The 18,689-nt window shown below is 36.2% G+C and overlaps 3 protein-coding genes across 3 annotated transcripts in view; 1 reads left to right on the top strand and 2 right to left on the bottom strand.

Annotated features, from left to right (window-relative positions):
• LOC118738478 (charged multivesicular body protein 2a) overlaps nt 1-1,222 on the top strand; it is a 1,367-nt gene extending 145 nt beyond the window's left edge. The window contains 3 exon segments of the mRNA XM_036469416.1: nt 1-391; nt 489-804; nt 806-1,222. Coding sequence (XP_036325309.1) covers nt 79-391; nt 489-804; nt 806-935 — 759 coding nt within the window. The 5' untranslated portion in view covers nt 1-78 and the 3' untranslated portion in view covers nt 936-1,222.
• A 265-nt stretch (nt 1,223-1,487) lies between these two features.
• On the bottom strand, nt 1,488-3,254 carry LOC118738466 (UMP-CMP kinase). Its single transcript, XM_036469407.1, has one exon. The coding sequence runs from the start codon at nt 3,128-3,130 to the stop codon at nt 2,321-2,323; it is 810 nt and encodes a 269-aa protein (XP_036325300.1). The 5' UTR covers nt 3,131-3,254; the 3' UTR covers nt 1,488-2,320.
• Nucleotides 3,255-4,255: 1,001 nt separating this feature from the next.
• Nucleotides 4,256-5,637, bottom strand: LOC118738455 (tRNA (adenine(58)-N(1))-methyltransferase catalytic subunit TRMT61A). Its single transcript, XM_036469397.1, has 4 exons — nt 5,389-5,637; nt 4,836-5,331; nt 4,606-4,775; nt 4,256-4,541 (listed from the first exon to the last, which is right to left on the bottom strand). Exons 1-4 carry the CDS (start codon nt 5,518-5,520, stop codon nt 4,365-4,367), a joined length of 975 nt encoding a protein of 324 aa, XP_036325290.1. The 5' UTR covers nt 5,521-5,637; the 3' UTR covers nt 4,256-4,364.
• Nucleotides 5,638-18,689: the final 13,052 nt, after the last annotated feature.

Below are 18,689 nucleotides of genomic sequence, written 5' to 3'. Positions count from 1 at the left end.
AAAAAATACAAAGATATCCAAGATTTAAATATTTGTGCATTTACTTCAATTTAAGATTAACACCACAAATTCCTCATCATGGATTGGCTGTTTGGAAAGAAAATCTCACCGGATGAGATGCTGCGCAAGAACCAACGCGCCCTCAATCGAGCTATGCGTGATCTGGACAGGGAGCGAATGAAAATGGAGCAGCAGGAGAAAAAGATTATTGCGGACATAAAACGTATGGCCAAGGAAGGACAAATGGACGCAGTGAAAATTATGGCCAAGGATTTGGTACGCACACGGCGTTATGTGAAAAAGTTCATGCTGATGAAGGCCAACATACAAGCCGTTTCGCTGAAGATACAAACTTTGAAGTCCCAGAATACAATGGCGCAAGCGATGCGCGGTAAGTAGCAATCAATGGCTGCATGTAATGACGACATTGCCAAATTTTATAATGAGACAAAAATATCAAACGTTTTGTTTTGCTTTTACAATGATAGGCGTTACGAAGGCGATGCAAAATATGAATCGCCAAATGAATCTCCCACAAATTCAAAAAATATTGCATGAATTCGAAAAGCAATCCGAGATCATGGATATGAAAGAGGAAATGATTAACGAAGCTATGGACGATGCAATGGAGGATGAGGGTGATGAAGAGGAGACTGACGCAGTGGTTGCACAAGTGCTTGACGAACTTGGCTTGCAATTGGGCGAACAATTGGGAGACTTACCAACTGCCTCTGGCTCGCTGTCTATTGCAGGTGGTGTAAAGAATACACCAGCTGCAGTGGCAGCCGGCGGTGTGGGTGGGGGGCGGCGGAGGAAATGGTAATGGTGGTAACGGTGGTGGCGCTGCAGCTGCTGGGGGAAGTGGTGCTTCGTCACCAGTGTCTGATGCGGACGCCGACTTGCAGGCGCGTTTGGATAAACTTCGACGAGACTAGGGCGGGGATGCACCCCATTTAAGATGAGACCGCTTCTTACACTGGTTGTTTGCGCTTTGCTACACTTTTTTTTTATATTTTTTCTATTAAAATATGATTTTGATTTTTTTGTTTGCGAATACACGAGCTATTTGTCCTGTTATATGGTATTACAAACACGAAGTTTGGAAAGGGCGAAGTGCATTGTAGGAATGTATGCCTGTACAAGTATTTGAGCCCGCATATGAGAAAGAGCAATTGTAATTTGAAGTATAATAAATAACATTTATGTTTTACTTAATTATAAATTACTATTTCTATGTACAAAAAAAAAAAGAACAACTGACAATATTCTGGTAACTCGTTCAAAAACCGATCCAATCTGAATTATGTACATACGTATGTATGTACATATATTGCTCCTTTCATGACTAAACCTGGAGTATAGATGGGTACTAATTGGCAAATTAAGTATTCAAGTAGGCCGCTTAAGGTTATCACTCTGCACTTTCTATCTACCGTAATGCTAGTTCCAAGTGAAAATGAGCGGAAATATATTTGTTGATACAAGTGTTTTAAGCAACATCAATTACGATGGTATGTATTTACTATAAACATATGCATTTACTTAGGTATAAGTATACTTCTTCGTAACCCACATGTAACCTTAATTAAGATGCTTGCTGAGTAAACTTTTTTTATTTAAACGCGCAGTCTTGTGTACTCTTATCTTTGACTGCGTAATAGAGATATATGTACATACATACTTACTACATATGTGTACATACATATGGTCGTTTAAAGTACAAAAGTTTGCGTTTATAGTTGAGTTCGTCTGAAAATCCACCCTTTCAGATTATTTTTTCGTATATTTTATAACTTTTAAGTACATACTTACTGATAAATGATTTGCAAATATTGCTTTTGCCTTTTATCTACGGCTTTGCCCTATTATCAAAAACTTTAAGTAGATACATACGTATTTACTTTTCATGAAATTTATTTGCGTGTCTTAAGCCAAATTTCATACATTTCATTTTAAAATTGCCCTCAAACTGACCTCAACGTACTGACATCATAGGTGAACCACCAATGAATGAATATATATATATTAAATATATTTAATTTAAACATGGTCAACAAATACACAGAAAGTTAATATTGTAGCCACACTTAACTCTGTTTTGTGTTAAATACTTTTTTATAACATTTTGCTAGCATTCGTAAAACTTTCATATCGTATATACCTAGTACACACATGTATGTAGTGTTTGTATAATTAAGTATTTTATTTTCTAATATCCATTTTAAAATAAGTTAATGATCTTTTGTAACGATTTTCGCATCATTATACCGCCATATTATAACGCCAGGTAGCGTAGTTTATTAAATTACTACGAGTAGGTTTACTTGAAACCAGCAGCTGCAAATACTTCTTCAACTTGCTTAAATACTTCATTAGCTATTGGACTAGCATCGATTTTTTTCACTTTTCCTAATTGTTCGAAATGTTTGATAATTGGCAATGAATCATTGTTGTACGTTTGTATGCGCTTCTTTAAGCTCTCCAAGTTATCATCACTGCGACCAGAACCACTTTGACCTCGCGACAAGCAACGTTCCACGCACTTATCTTCACCACAATCGAAGAATAAGACAAATTGAAAATCTACTTTATCGCCCATCTGTCGTGTCCAACCATCCAGATTATCTTGATTACGTGGAAAACCATCAATAAGGAATTTGTGTTGGCCAGAGTTCTGCATCGCTTTCTCGAGCAGCGAGCATGTCACTTCAACGGGTACAATTTTACCATTGCGTATGTAATCTTCAATTAGCGTACCATATTCAGAACCCTGACGAGCACGTTCCTCCCGTAACAAATCGCCCGCAGAGAGATGTACAAATTGGTAACGCTCTACAATTTTGGAGCATTGCGTTCCTTTACCAGCACCGGGACCACCCAATACAAAAACGATTTGAGGCTTCTGTTCTGCTGGCATTTTGCGTTGATTTAATTTGGCGTTGGAACAGTGTGCAACTACTTTGTTGTTTAATAAATGTACAACTGATTTGTTATAAAACCGCGTAGGTACTAGTAATTGCTGCTGTGTTGCGATAATTTGACGGCAGGCGGATAAGGCTGTTGGATAATTGAACTTGGACAGGTCACGCTGCAAATAAGTGCCACCACATCTAAATGCTGCGCCAAGCATCAAATTGGTTTACCTGTATACGTGTACTGAAAGTGGTTGATTTTACCCTTCGTTTATATTTCCTCCTATAAAATTTTTCATCAGCTGTCTGGTGCGCGGACTTATCGACTTTTGGGCTTATTTGCTTGAAAGTTATTTGCGGTGTGCGGAATGGGCAATGTGTAGCTTCGACAATCATGTCGTCCCACTTTCTCAGCTACGTAAGTGAATTAAAATAAACAAGTGACAAATTTTAAATGATATATATATTTCACTCTCGCACATTTCCGGTGGGAAAAATGCAGTTTAAGAAAAAGACGGTGCATCTATGCGATCAAAGTGCAATAAATTTCAATAAGACTGGTTTTTAATTAATTATTCTATTAAACAAGATTTATGAAACAGTGGAGTATATTGGTTTTGCGGTTCTGCTGATAAGTGAAATATTTATAATCTAAATTTTGTGGTGGATACAATTCTACCCATCGTCTACAGGGTGCCTCAGATGGTAGGAAAATCTAACTGAAATAAATTTGGTTATGTTTTGATGATGCATTTTCGAACGTCTCTTTCGCAATTAATTTAGCTCATTCGGCATTTCTGTTTGTTTTAAAATTTGATCTACATATCGCACGTTTAATAATATAGAGATGTAACTCAAAATTTACTTTTTTGGAGATTTTATTATGCAATGTTCAGTCTAATAGATACCCAAACTTTCCAAATATGGCAAAGATATGTGTCTTTCCATATCTCTTTTTGTATACCAACTGTATGAATTGATAAAACTTTGATTGTGTTTTCCCACAAAATTTGAAATACGTCGTTATATATTGTTAAACGTGCGCTATATACAGGTCTGCTTTGTTTATTTACTGTATTTATGTATGTTCGTTTGGGTTTTATCATTTTAATTTTAATTGCATTTTAATTATGAAAAATGGTTTGCAACGCAACCAAAAAAATGATTTAAAACGCGACAAAAATAAAAGTTTGTTTATGAGCATGTACATATGTATGTTTGTCCGCAAATAAGTACCCCTAATCCAGCTTTCCAATAAAGTCACATGATAGAATTTTTGTAGCTACCAGTAGTGTGTATTAGATCACACATCACAGCACATATTCTGTGACCTCGTAATTAAATATTTTTACTTTGATACATACATCATATTTATTATTGGTTCTTAGTACAGCATAATTCTTTCTCGATATTTAATATTTGTCATAATTTTCGTCTATTATTCTTATAGTACTATCGCACAAATGCTGGGAGCAGAGTGGCAAATGTCAGATAACCAGTATGTCCTGGTAGCGTTGGAGGCGTTGAACACGTAAGCAATTTCTTCGTTTCTTTAGGCGTTTTAGCGGGTCCGGTTTTTTCATTAGCTGTATCAGTGTTGGGCTCATCCGCTTTCTGAGAAACGGGCTTCTGTAAGAAATTTGTAAAAATATATCTACATATGCAGTTGATGAATGTGCATAAGTTGGACTACCTTATGTTTAAGGAACTCTAAATCCAGTACTGGAATTGTTCTGGTTTTAACAATATGCTCCTGTTGCAGTACTTCCAATGATCGAATCTCTGTAAAACCATGCTCTTGTAGAGCAATGCAACACCGTTGCGACTGTTCAATACAAGGCGAAAAAGAGCAAAACCGTCCACCTACAGCAGCATCAATTAAAATTTGAGTTTAAAAGATAATAAATCGAATTTTCAGCGTACCCTCTGCCTTTAGTGTTTTCGCAGCAAAAGGTACGGCTAGTTGTGGGGCTGGCAAGTCCAAAAATACTGCATCCGCTTTTCCTTCCAATTCATTGCCGAAACCCAATTGACATACATCACGATGATAAACACTAACGAATTCACCTAAGCCATGTTGCTCAAATTCTTCCCGTGCTTGTTGTACTCGCGCTTCATGGAAATCGAATGTGTGTAAATGGCCATGTGGTTTTATGGCACGCAAAAAGTAATGCGACAGCGAACCAGAACCTGTACCTGATTCGACAATCACCGAACCAGGACGTACCTCAAGTTGAAAAAGTATCATACTAATATCAGGTGTATAAATGATTTGTGTCCGATGTGGTAATGTTTGTGTCCATAGCTCTGGATTTGGTTGCAATACATAAGCCCAGCCTTTGGATAGTTCCACTCGACTGCCATAGGCGACTCCAATTAAGTTTCGCACTTTTAATGCACCGTATGACGTTTGGAATATCTACATAAATAGAAGGTCGTTTATTATTTGTAGGAAAATAAATATCGAAACGCTTACATATTCAATTGTTTCGCCTTTCTTGTTTACTATGGTTGGAGTCGCTTGGATTGCATGCATTGAATTAACAGTAAGGTAGAGTATCACTGTGTCACCCTCTTCAATTAGGTCTTTTGGCTTCAGAAAACTCATTTTAGCATTAATTATAAACAAAATAAATCGTTTAGCAAATTTTATAGAGAAGCACGCCGTTTAGAATTTGTAAACAAACAATTTGACATTTGTTCGCCGGCAGGCCTGGGCCGGCAGCAGTGTTGCTGTTGCACGACTAAAGGGGCCATTTGACCCTTTTTCAAGAGCCTATACCCTTTGACCCGACGTTTAGAAAAATATATTTTTTGACACTTTTTCAAGATTATGTGCGACTTTTGCCCCTTTTCAAAGAGTTTTTTAGGAAATGTTAGTAAAGAAAAGCAAAAATAATATGGTGGCCCTTTTTTTTCGTCAATGATCCCTTTTTTGTGACTTTATAAAAACTTGAACGTCAACACTGGCCAATAGTTATCGGATGTTTCGTGCCTGACAAATTGACGGGTGACACAGATGATCAGAAAATAATGTATTTTTAGGGATTTTTAGAAAAAAAAAATAGCATGAATTGCATAACAATTATTATTCGGTTGTTATACTTTATCACAAGATGATGGTTTTGAGAAAAACCAACTCTTCTTATGCACAGCCACAAAACTTTGTGAAAAAAGATATCAGAGTGAAAAATTGTTGATGTTTACATTTGAAAGCAGAATCGTATTTTTATGTGAAGTGATGAAAAATGTTTACAATTCACGTTTTCACTGAACAGGAAGAGGCAACCTGGTTTTAATTTCATATGTTGTATGTTATGTATGTTATGTTGTATCATGTAATGTTAAGCTATGCTATGTGATCTATGCTATGCTATGTTAGTTATGTTTTGTTACGTCATTTCAAATTAATTTTAATAAACGAAAGACTTAAGCAACAAACTTGACAAATGAAAAACGCGCGAAAAAGAATTGTAAATCATAAGTATGAAAATGGTTATTTAAAATATGAAGCCAAAATACGGCGTAAATGTACTAACCTAAAAAAAAGTAGAATTCCCAGCAATAATCAAAACTAAATGGTTGCTCGTTTGTCAGTTGATTAAGCAACGGGATAAAAATCTTGATATGCCGGCCGCAAACGAAGCCGCAGCCGCAGCTGTAGACGTCATCGATGCTATGACCACAACTGACGCTACATACAAACATATGTATGCACATGTGCACACATGAGCAGTTGTGTAATTGTAGCTGCCGCAACTTGTGGCAAGTAGAAAAATCTCTCATGACATACAAGTGATGTGTGTGGAAAGTGCGCACCGCTGCTTGACCGCCGGCTGTACTACGGCTGGTGTGCACTGTACACAGTACTGACTGACTGACTGCCACACTGACTGCTATGCAAGTTGAAGGACCGACTACTGTCAGCAACAACCTCTTCGATGGCTGCAGTGTTGGTTGAATTGACTGTTGGACGGTTTGACAAAGCAGCTGCTGGGTTGACTGACTGACAGCCGCTGCTGATGATTTTTTGTTGACTGTTGTTGTGCTTGTTGCTAGTTTTAAGGTTTTTTGCCGATTTTTTTTTTTGATATGTCCAATGCGCGTCACTGGAAAATTCTGCATAATCAACACTTAATGTGCGTGGAGAAATAATAAAAAAAAAACCTTAGAAAAAGTGTCCAGCGCATTCTATATATGTATATGCATACAGACATACATACATATGTACATATATACTTACCACAAAATATTGGCCGCAGTCACAACGAAGCTCAGTGCCTGCAATGAGTGGAGATTGGCCACTGATCACGGCATTTATAGATCGAGGATTGTGGTAAGTGGTGGCTGACCCGATTCGCCCCATAACCTGACCATATAACCTGAACCCTAGCTGACCCAACGCATTAGGCCTTATGACGGCTGTGACTGCTATATTCTTAGCTACCAGTTCGACGGGTGACATTTAAAAAATGGCGTCCTTAGCGCTTACACTCCTCCTACTATGTGAGTGAGTCCAACTCAAACGGTGGAGTCTCGACTTTTTGCGCCATACAACAAGATGCCAACACAAATGACTCCGCTTCATACTTCCCAAGGTGACAACTGCAAGATGTCACCAAACTTTGCGTGAATAACTGGCGGAACATAGAAAAGAAAAGAGGCAAATGGCGAAGTTTTTTAGTCTCGGCCAAGACCGGCAAATGGGTGGAGGGTGTGAATAAAAGAAGACGTGCTTGAGGAAAAACCTCCATCGAGGCACACCAGAAGGCATATTTTGGAGTATATGAACAGGTTACATTCTTATATAGGTACATCGACCAACTAACGGCATTCATAGAAGGTCACTCATCATCTAACATGACTACAGTCTGGATATTGTAGCCGCCTAAGCAGCTACTTAGATGTATAGGCTCGACCCCGATATCTCCAATAAATGTCCGGCAAGTGGAGACTCGCCCCATGACACTAACCACGGCTTCACATGTCAGCTCGATCCTACTCTCTCTCGTCCAATCCCGCCGAAACGGCTCGTTTAGTGGATTACCGTAAGTCAAAGCTTTTTCATTATTACTATTATTACTTAAAAATATATGTATTTAAGTACATACAACTACATTCTTATGTAAATTTGTTTTATTTACGAGGAGGAAGCATTATAGATTTTACCCCGTCATTGTTATATTTTAATCCGAACTAAACCTCCTACCGTCCAGTAACGATTCCCCAGGTATTAGCGGCAGGTATTTCGTCGGTAGACGGCTTGAGCACGAATCTCACACATACGTCATACCTTATTGTTCTAGCGTATTCAGTTTGTTTGTCATTAAATATTACCACCGCATGGACCCTATGGGTCAAGATACTGGTTTAACTTTACCTTTCCATCACAACGGTTTAACCACGCTTCGAGATTTGGTATTATGTAGACGGTGGATCCAACGTCCCTTGCTGCTCGCATCCCGGCGCCTTTGTCTGTACGGCAGGGTTTTCTTTTTCGCTGTTACAGGTATTTTTTCCGGTGCTTCGAAGTTGGTTTCCTTAGCTAAAAAGTCTATCGGATGTGGGCCGGCGCGACAACCAGAGTGGCGTCTTCTACGTCTACGAGCGCAAATTCTATAATATATGTAGATGCCACACCACGCCTGTAGGACTTAGTATCGAGTGTATTTGCCCAAACTTGCGGATCATAAAGTGACACCGACTCGAACACTCCGGCTAAGAGTCGTCTCCTATTTTGTTTGGGACCACGTTCATGGGTTCATGGCGATATTTTCTATAGCTATTATTTTACAAATCTGTTGTTTCAATAACGATTTTACGATTTTTATGCATAAATCTCGATGCCTGGAGTTCAGGAGGTTTACCAAATCTCATTTTTGCCACAACGGCGATTTAGGCGGTTTTGCAACTGGTCTATGGGCGGTTTTGGAAAAACATCTACGCGATATGTGTGTGTGTGTGTGTGTGACCGTATGCATTCGAGTAAATTGCGTTAAATGGTCTGCATAATCACATCACATATTATTCCTGAATTGCGATTAATCTCGATTTGCAAGTAGGTAAAAACCCATTTAAGTGGACGTGAATGCACACATAAATACACACACACATTTGTGTGTGTATGAAACTATTTATGTACATTACATATGTATGTATGTATAAGTGCGCAACGATGAACTGCCAGGCGGGCAAATGCGGCAGACAAAAGTGGACAAAATCGCCTGACAATTAGTATGAAAATTTGCTAACAAACATTTGCCGGCGATCGGCGATCAGTCAGCGGAACAGCAAAAACAACAACAATGCACAGTTTAGTAATGTGCTAACGTGGAAATGTTGGCGGCGACAGCAACAAATGTGACGACAGACAATTTAGTGGCAGCAATGATGTTGCAGCAACAGCAATTCAGCCGCCTACCTGTGTATGTAGCAAGGAGGGTCCAGCAGTATGCAACAACAAAAACATGTTGCTATTGCAATTCAAGAAGACACCAAATAACACAACGCAACACATCACAACATCAATAATGAAGAGGAAGAGTTAGTGTGGAAGGAAGGATTGAAAGGGAAATAGCAGGGGGGGTAAGGTGAGGAGCGGAGAGGAGCGCAAAGTAAGCTTATGCACGTTGTTATTTCTGCAAGTGTTCATACATACATACATACATACTTATGTATATAAGTATATGTAAGCACGTGTGTATTTGCTTGTGAATGCTTGCTTTCCAGCTAGCAGCACTTAACATCAATCAGCAACAGAAAACCGCAACAGAAGTTGACATATGAGTAAACAAGCAAGCAGTGCGTTAAAGAGGCGAATGAACGAAATCTGAAACACAAAGTTGTAAAGGCAGATGTAGGTATGTATGTACATACATACATACATAGATGAGCGCGAAGTAGGTGAACTTTCAAAAGAAAAACACCGCAAAGTGTAGACCAAAAACGGAATAGAATGGAATGGGGCGACTTGAATTCGCACTGAGAGACACTTACTAAATATCACAGCAAATGTGCATAAATGTTACTGTTTCCTGGCAATTTCTAGCGGCCAGTTGGTGTTTGCATTGTTGCTGTTGCTGTTGTTTTTGCCTGTTTACTGCGTCGACATTATATTTAGCTGCTAATGTTGAGACCAGAGATTTTTTCGTTACATACATATGCACGAGGTAGTGAAAAGCCAAGGCAGCCAGTAGGTACAAACATTTTATATATTCTGGTATAGACCGACTAGTTAGTTAACTAGTCTGAGATAATTAAAAGCGCAAAAAATTTTAAAATTTCGCAACAAATTTCGATTATGTCAGTTCGCTAAGAGGCGTTAAAGATTTTCCAAATAAAATGTTAGGAAAGTATTTTTAAATATCTTAATTTGAAATATAAGCAAAAAATGTGTGAAATTAAATGAAATAAATTCTTAAAAAAATGTTAAATGAAATTAAAAAATAGTAATCATAATAATAATTAAAAAAGCCGGAGAATGTAAACATTTTTTTTTCGAACTCTAAAATTTTCTGTAGTAAAATTGTTGCAACGAAATATAGTACACCTCTACCTTTACATCTTTAGGTAAATTAAAACTAAAACTTCTGATTTTAAATTCATTTGTAAAAAATATACAAAATTTTATTCAGTAAACATATTTTTCCTTTGTGAAAAAAGCAAAAAACAACAAGAAAAAATTAAGTTGAAATGGATTGTAAAGTATTGCGAAATTTAAAAATATAATAAACATAATAAACATTTCTGACAAATAAATAAAAATTTATAAAATCAAATGAAATCTTTCCTGAAAAAAATTAATTTAACTACATAATTAAAATTAAATTAAAGAAAAAAAATTTTGTTGAAATCGTACAAAAAATTTTCTATGAATAAAAGAACTTAAAAGAAAAAAGGAAACCTTTTGTTATTTATGACCTTATAACAATTATAGTCAACAATTTTATTCAGCCGTTTTTAATGAAATTTTTTGTAGAGAAAATAGCACTATAAAGAAATAGCAGCTATAACTTCTACCAAAATGTAAATTGTTGTTTTTTCCACAAAAATTTTCATTAGAAACGGCCTCAAGCTCAATAAAATTGTTTACTATAATTGTTTAAAACATACATATTTATAACAAAAATTTTTGAGTTAACACACATGAAAAAAATTAAATAAATCAAAAAGCTATTGAAATCAAACTAAATTTTTCCCGAAAAAATATTAATTTGACTAATTAAAATTAAATTAAAAAACTATATACATTTGTAAAAAAAATAAACACTATGAAAAGTGTAACTATATTAAAAGCATAACTAATTAAAAACGAGATTAAAAATTTTAAATACTATAAAAAATGTTAATAAATTAAGACCCTATTTTTTTTTTGGTAAAAACGATTGCAAAATATTTTGAATTTAAAGTTATGTTTACGCTAAAAAATTATAAACTAACATTTTCCGCCATCCTATACCAAATCGTTCTAAAAACATCAATTTCCTATCCTGCCAGAAACACCAAAAACCAAAAGGAGAAGTTAAAAATGATTGTTAATATAAAAAATAAGTTCAAATATAAAAAATAAATAAAAAATTTATGGATTTAAAACCAAATGAAAAAAAAAAATAAATAACAAGTAACTTTTAAGCAAAAACCAAAACCGACTTCAATTCTCATATAAAAATTTAAGATTATCGTTAATTTCTTCACGATCGGATCTAAACAAAATTGGTATTAGTAATTGAGGTACCACCTTTCCGATGAAAGAAGAATTATCGAAATCGGTTAATGTGGTTCAAAGTTATGCGGTAACATACATACAAAAAAAAAAATATATGTATATATATATATATATTCCGACGAACTGATAACCTCCTCCTTTTTTGAGGTCGGTTAAAAAAGTATTTAAAGCCAAATATAAATCAAAACTTAGTGTATGTATTTCAAAAAAAATGACAATAATTAAAAAATTTCCACAATAAAGTTGAACTAAATTAGGACGTGTCTGAATCGGTAACAAAGTTCGCTGCGAGTAAATTTTTGACCAGTCTGAGGTGAAAAAAATTTCACTAGCTCTTTTGGAAAATGAAATTTTTGACAAATGCATAAAAAATTTTGACAATCGCAAAGATTGTTGATGTTATAATCTTTTCTGCCCCAACTTTAAGCAAAATCAATAAAATATTATGAAATGGAGTTGCTGGTGGTAAAATTAAGAAGTATTACACTTTATTAAACATTTCTGGTAAATAAATTTTTTTAATATTTCAAAAGCTTTAATTGATTGAAAGCTTAAATTGATGTATTGCAATCAGTAACAGAGGTAGAGGTTTTATTAAAATATTCATTTCACTTCAATTTATATTTTATTCTGCGGTTGTAAAAAATGTACTGCTGTCAAAAAAATTTTAATTTCACATAGCAGATTGACAAAACTATTTCACCATAGTAAAAATATTATTCACCAGCTTTCCCCACAGAACTTCTTTACCGATTTACACACGCCCTTAAAAAGAAAAACAAACTTATTAACCTACCTAAATTCATTTGCAATACAATGAAAAATGTTATAAAATAAAATATTGTAAATTTATATCTAAAACGTGCTTTGTAAAGGCAGCCTACTCGATCAGCAGGTATAATGCTACTAGTACCTCTGCTGGTTGGTGCTGCTGCATGACCGGGGACAATTGACATTTCACACTTCATAGCGAATGTTGAAAAGTAGATTTACTTAGTACAGAAAAACAAAAATTTTGAAGACAAACTAGCTAAGTTGCATAGCAGCTCACTGCAGGGCTATTGCAAAAGCAACAACAGCCACAATGTGGCCAACAAACAATTAACTCTCGCAAAATTGTGGCTTAGCTATGCGTGAAGTGTTTTCAACAGCATTGGACTGCCGTTGGTACGTTTCCAGATGCGTAGTCGTAATGCGAGATTGCTGAAATGGTGTGACAGCAATTTGGCTAGCAATAAGAACAAAAACAATGGCAATATATTACAAGGACAATTAAAAATTATGTGATGCGCATTTTGCCATCATCGGTTATCACTAGTTTTTCTTCAGCTTTTCTTCTTCTTTGACAAGACTCCTTCCTAGCTTATGAAAGCGGTATCTTGGACCGCCCTGGCTAACTGAACGGCTTCGTCATTTCCTTCGGCTCTCATGTGCCCGGGCACCCATAACAATTGGAAAGCATTATTCTCAGTCAGGGCTTTAAGCTTTTCTACACCCTCTAGGACCACTGGCGATTTGACCTCGAAGTATGAGATAGCATTGAGTGCCGCCTGACTATCCTTCAAAATTAGGATCCTATCACTTCGATAATTAATGAGAAGGGTGATCTCTGCACACATACTCTGCTTGAAGGGTCCATCTTCGATGATGAAATGTTGTTTTTTGTCTTCAAATGATTTTTATAATTTATGTATTTAAAATTATACGGGAAGCCCGAAAATTTGCTTTATTTTACTTTACTTTTAAGTGGGAAATAATACCGAAATCTGAGTTTTACTTTATTTCCAACAAAGGCTCTCGTCGCCTTGGAGGCGGCTGACTCAACATGAGTTCTGCAAAGGAATTTGGAGTCCACGATAAGTCCCAGATACTTCAAATCCAATCTGTGGATGGTTGGCTAAACAACACGCTTCTCAAGTTCCTGATCGACTGCCTATATGAGATGCGTTGTCTGTACACTCAAAGACGCTAGAATTTCCGTAGTCAGGGCGAACAGCGTGTTGTCTTTAGATTTACCCACTCTATACGCTTGCTGGAACGAGCATTTAGCAGACTAATATCGTTAAAACAAAAAACGAAAAGAATTAAAAAAAAGAAAAAATACTGGAAAAAAGTAAAAAAAAAAAAATCGTCGGTTAGCACCACCAACAAATGTTAATGTTATCGCGATAGGCGGCGAAATGGCCAATAAAGCAATGCCTCTTTAAAATAAAGTCAAAACGCCCACAAAGCCATAAATTGAACTGTTAATCAGTTCAAACATAATTTAATGCTATTTGTATGGCAGCAGCAACAACAACAACAGCAGCAGAGACTTGAATACATTTGAAAAAAAAAAACAATAAAAAAATCACAAAAATCAAAGTGAGAAGCAAAAGCATAAAACTGCAGCAGCGCAATACCAAACGTTTATAATTTCAAAAGTGAAAAAAAGCAACCACAATTTACCGCCCAAAAATGCCAAGAACAGCAGGCAAAAAATAAAAATAAAAATTATGAAGCAAAGTGATAAAAGCAAAGCAGACGACGACGACCCCAGTCCAAGAAATGAAGCGCGAAATGGCTGTGAAAATACGGCAAATAAGCAGAATGTGAAATAGCAACAACAACAACGCAAATACAAAACAGAAATGATAATAATAATGAAAATAACAAGGCTGTCCGCGCAGATATGTACACTTTCCGCTTTGTTGTTGTACGGGTCCGCAAAGGCATAAAAATTAAAACCAAATGATGAGTTAGTGATAAGAAGCAAAACAGACAGACAGACAGACAGACAGAGAAACAAAATGGAGCGGCGTTGGAGTCTTAAGAGGAGTATGATGTGAAATGAGTTAAATGCAGTGGGAGAAAAACTGGCGTCCCGAGTGGTAAAATGAGGAGTGCGTGGCGCGCAATCGCTGTGAGTTGCAGCTGAGGCAAGTGGCGTGCGAATTGGCGGTTTTCGTTTTTTTTTCGTTTTTTTAGCGCTGCTGCCGCCACCACTGCTATGGCTGACGGTCCGCCGTACGATGCTTTATGCCTCTATGGCCTCCTCTCGCCTTTTTATTAGCGTTTATTATTTTCGGTTTCTTCTTCTGCTGCTGCCTGCCAATATCATCCTCTGTGTAGCCAGCCCCACACAACCAGCATGCAAGAAGTGTATTAATCTCTTAATCAGATTGCATGTCCACTAATTCGTTCGCGAGCGAGCCGCACTAAGCAGCGCTGAGGCAGCAATTGCTGGCCATTTGTTGTGTTTTCTTTTATTTCAAGCGATTGTTTTTTTGTTGTTTTTGATTAGTGATGTGCTGGCATGGCAATGGCAGTTGAAATATACTAGCGCAACAGCAGCTGCAGAGTTGCTTGTGAAGGCGTGTTGCATAGCAATTCTTGGCTATTTTGGTGACGGTTCGGCATTTGCAGCAGAACTAAATATCCAATCCAATGTCAGTTATTATTGCAAAACGAAAAGATTTTCTTATGCTGTTGTTGTTGTTGTTGTTGTTGTTGTCGTTTGTGTTATTGCCATAGTCATTTGTTGCAAAATTAATGTGTCTTCAGATTAGTTGCAGCCAATTTGTGTGCGCGCGCGCACAATTATACTTAGTTAAAAGTATTGTATTTTTTAATTCAAATAGCCGCGCGATAGCGAGTAGTTAGCCAAGGTGAAGCGAGTTCGCTGTTTAAAGCTCGGAACACTTTGACGACTGCAACTTCACGACGTAACGACAGCGACATCATTTTGTCGACAAATGTCGCCTTGAAGCCAGCTTCTTAAACATTTTGAAGACCTCAGCGACATAGCAAACAGCTGATTTTAAAGTTTGACATTTTGGTATATTTATTTCACAAATTGTGTATTTTTATTTAAGTAAATAAGAAAAACATGAACAATCAAGAATATGTGATTAATTTTGCGACAATTTAATTTTGCAGCACTACATCTACTCATTGTCGCCGGCAAAATTAGAAATAGATTTAATTTGGCGACGTCGACAATTGCAGTCCTGCAGCCAAGATGTCGTGCTGTCGTCAAAATAATTGTGTCCGTAAGAACGTGTTTATTTAAAATTTGACAGATGCTGCTTGTCGCTTGCTGTCGTCAAAGTGTTCCGAGCTTAAGTCATTTCGTTTAGGTGAATTGGCGCGCAAATTATAATAGAAATGTAATATACAATGTAGGGAGAAATAGAAAAGCGCTTGGGAATATGTGCGTTAAGAAATGTTTTCTTCTCTTAATTTTAATATTTTTATTGAGCTTTGTACCACGATTTTGTTTATTAGGGAAAATTGCAAAAACACCAGCCGCTATTTCGGAGATCACCATATCACACACAGCAACGTCACCGAGGTCAGTCTCATATGGGTCGCGGAACATAACTGAAGGTAATTCCAGAGCAGATGAACTAGCCAGGAAAGGCACCAATCATACACTGTGTGAAAACAGTGGCGAATTTGTGATACCCATGGCAACCTGCAAATTAAGAATTAGAGACAACATTATTCTAGAAGCCAATAGGTAATGGCTAGATGAGGGCCATTGTATAATAACTATTTAGGCTGTTATGGCCACAAATTGATAAGAATAAAATGGAAGAACTGCTCAGCTTCTGAAGAGTGGAAAATTCCATGGCCATGGCTAACGTAACCAGTGTTTGGCTATTTGTTAGGCACTCTACGAGATTATTAATATTGCAGAAGTTGCACAATAAGAAACAGTCGAGAATTTTTTCAGTAGTTTACCCAGATTCGGCTTTAGGCACTTCTTTAGCTCTCCACGCTTCATGAAAGCTTCAAAGTGGTTCTATGGAAAAAAGTCACTGAGTTTCCAATGTTTCACAGTGGTATCACAATGTACCTGCGAGTCCAAGTGAGTTGGTCGGTCATTTGCATGGATTGGACCATCAACCTGACCTGTCATTAACTAGATCTGAAGCATTTATTTCCAGGGACCGAACATAAAAGTTATTGATGAAAACTGTCGTTGAAAAATTCATTATGAAGCAAATATTCTGCAACTAAGTGGTACATACCACTCGATTTCTTTTTCACCGAGAATCAAATAATTTTTTATTTATAATTTTTATTAAATTATTTTTGATTTTTATTTTATAAATCCAAAATAACAATTTGTTTTGATTTTTTATATAAATAATCTGCAAATAACCATTATTTCTAATTTTTATATTATATGTCTTAGATAACAGTTATTGAAGACCTTTATTTATAAAACTCAACAATATAAATCAGTCGCCGACTTTTGTTTTTTAGGTCATACGTATAAAGTCATTATCAATTTTCGCGCAGTTAAGAAGGTGTTGGAGAATAAAAGTTTGCTACGACTTAAGTCAGTGACTGATTTATATTGATGACTTTTAAAAGTAAAAATCACTTTGTGATTTTTTATTTATGACTCTTTCAAATTAAAGTCTTCAATAACTGTTATCTAAGATACATAATTTAAAAATCAAAAGTAACTGTTATTTCCAGATTATTTAGATAAAAATAAAAAATAATTGTTATTCGGATCTATAAAATAAAAATCAGAAATAACTGTTAATTAAAGAGTAATTAAATAAAAGTCTAAAAATAATTGCGGTCTCTGTTTATAACAGTAACAGGCATTTTCACATGAAACGAGGTCCTTCTTGACGTAGATGTAACTTATCAGATGTAGTTAGAAGAAAATGTAAAGCATTTCCTGTGAATATAACATAGCCAAACCCAGATTCAAAACAATACTTAGGAAAACTCATTTTATCTACCTTAAACAGATGACTCATTTGTCATACTAAAAATGTATATAATATGCAGACATGAACGCAAACACAAAAAAAAAAATAACACAAAAATAAATTTAGAATTAGTACAATAGCTTTTAACCAGTGTTACACTTTCATTGTTTAACTCAGAAAAAATATGGCATAAATGCCTAGGTGTACTCATATGTACATAGATAACTATATAAAACTCAAGCAAAAGAAAAAAATATGCAGCAGACCACGAACTAAATATTACCAGCAAAAAGGAAGCCTTCTTTTGCTGCTTCACAAAATGGAAAATAAGCGAAAAAGAAGGATTCCGACTGGCGACTGGCGACTGGCAGGAGCCGCTAGATTTATTTCGCTTTCTAGGTTAAACTGTCTGTTGTACATTATGATAGTCTTCTGACTTATATTTCTTTTTATTTATGGTTTATTTTTATACGCTTTTTTTTTAAGTTTATTATTTTGTGAACGTCTGCTGGCTTAAATAGTTGAGTTTGGCTTGCAACAGTGGCATATTCATATGCACAATTAAACTTACAAAGATACAACTATGCTTCAACATATATATGAATGAATGTGTGTATATTTGTAGGACTCTATGAATATGTGCTTGTGTGACTGTGAGAAAAAAGCGTTTGGTTTTGCCACAGAAAAATCTGGCAAAAATAAATCCAAAGAACTACATAAATACGTACTCGTATGGAGCTAGGCAAAAAAGTTTTTGTTCGGGTGGCACTCAAAAATTTTGCAGCCAACGCAGATATTTTTAAGCACAAAAATTGAACTTAAGGCTCAGACTCAACTGAGAAGTTCGTCTCTTTTTGATAAGCAGTACTTGCTTTTGGGCCAAAGCGAAAATATGCCGCTCGTTATGAATCTGTGTGGTCAGTGGCCAGATGTCATCATGGAACGAGGGAAGACAGCATAGGTTAGGTTGGATTATAGCGGTTGCCCCAGACCAAAATCTGAACGTAGACCACTAATTCAGAAAACTTTCGTATGCGGCGGAGGTTAGTTAGGAAGTGCGAGCCAAAATGTTTCCACATTAGTCTCGCAAATTCTGGGTAGTTTAATAGCAAATGCTGAGGTAATTCCACTTTATCATCTTCTGGACAGCTGATACAAAAGGCATCAGATAAGATTGCCAAGCTTACCGCGTGAATACCAATCGCAAAATGGCTTATCAGAAGCCCCACGAATAGCGAGAACTGTTAGTTACATTTTCCTAACGAAATACCGTGTATGAAAGAACTTAGTATTTAGGGCTTCACTAAATACTGTATGGAAAAGGAATCCTCAGTG

The sequence above is a fragment of the Rhagoletis pomonella genome, unplaced genomic scaffold (assembly GCF_013731165.1).
Source record: "Rhagoletis pomonella isolate Grant_MI unplaced genomic scaffold, Rhpom_1.0 Rhpom_scaffold_00001, whole genome shotgun sequence".
Classification (NCBI taxonomy): Eukaryota; Metazoa; Arthropoda; class Insecta; order Diptera; family Tephritidae; genus Rhagoletis; species Rhagoletis pomonella.
Note: the sequence above shows the minus strand (reverse complement) of the source record. Positions and strands in the feature narration are given on the sequence as shown.

Bases quoted from the DNA above. Each gene is read 5' to 3' on its own strand.
- LOC118738466 (XM_036469407.1), bottom strand. From the start codon at position 3,130: ATGCTTGGCGCAGCATTTAGATGTGGTGGCACTTATTTGCAGCGTGAC.
- LOC118738455 (XM_036469397.1), bottom strand. From the start codon at position 5,520: ATGAGTTTTCTGAAGCCAAAAGACCTAATTGAAGAGGGTGACACAGTG. The intron at 4,776-4,835 runs GTACGCTGAAAA...ATGCTGCTGTAG, and splicing joins GAAAACACTAAAGGCAGAGG to GTGGACGGTTTTGCTCTTTT. The intron at 4,542-4,605 runs GTAGTCCAACTT...AATTTCTTACAG, and splicing joins TAGAGTTCCTTAAACATAAG to AAGCCCGTTTCTCAGAAAGC.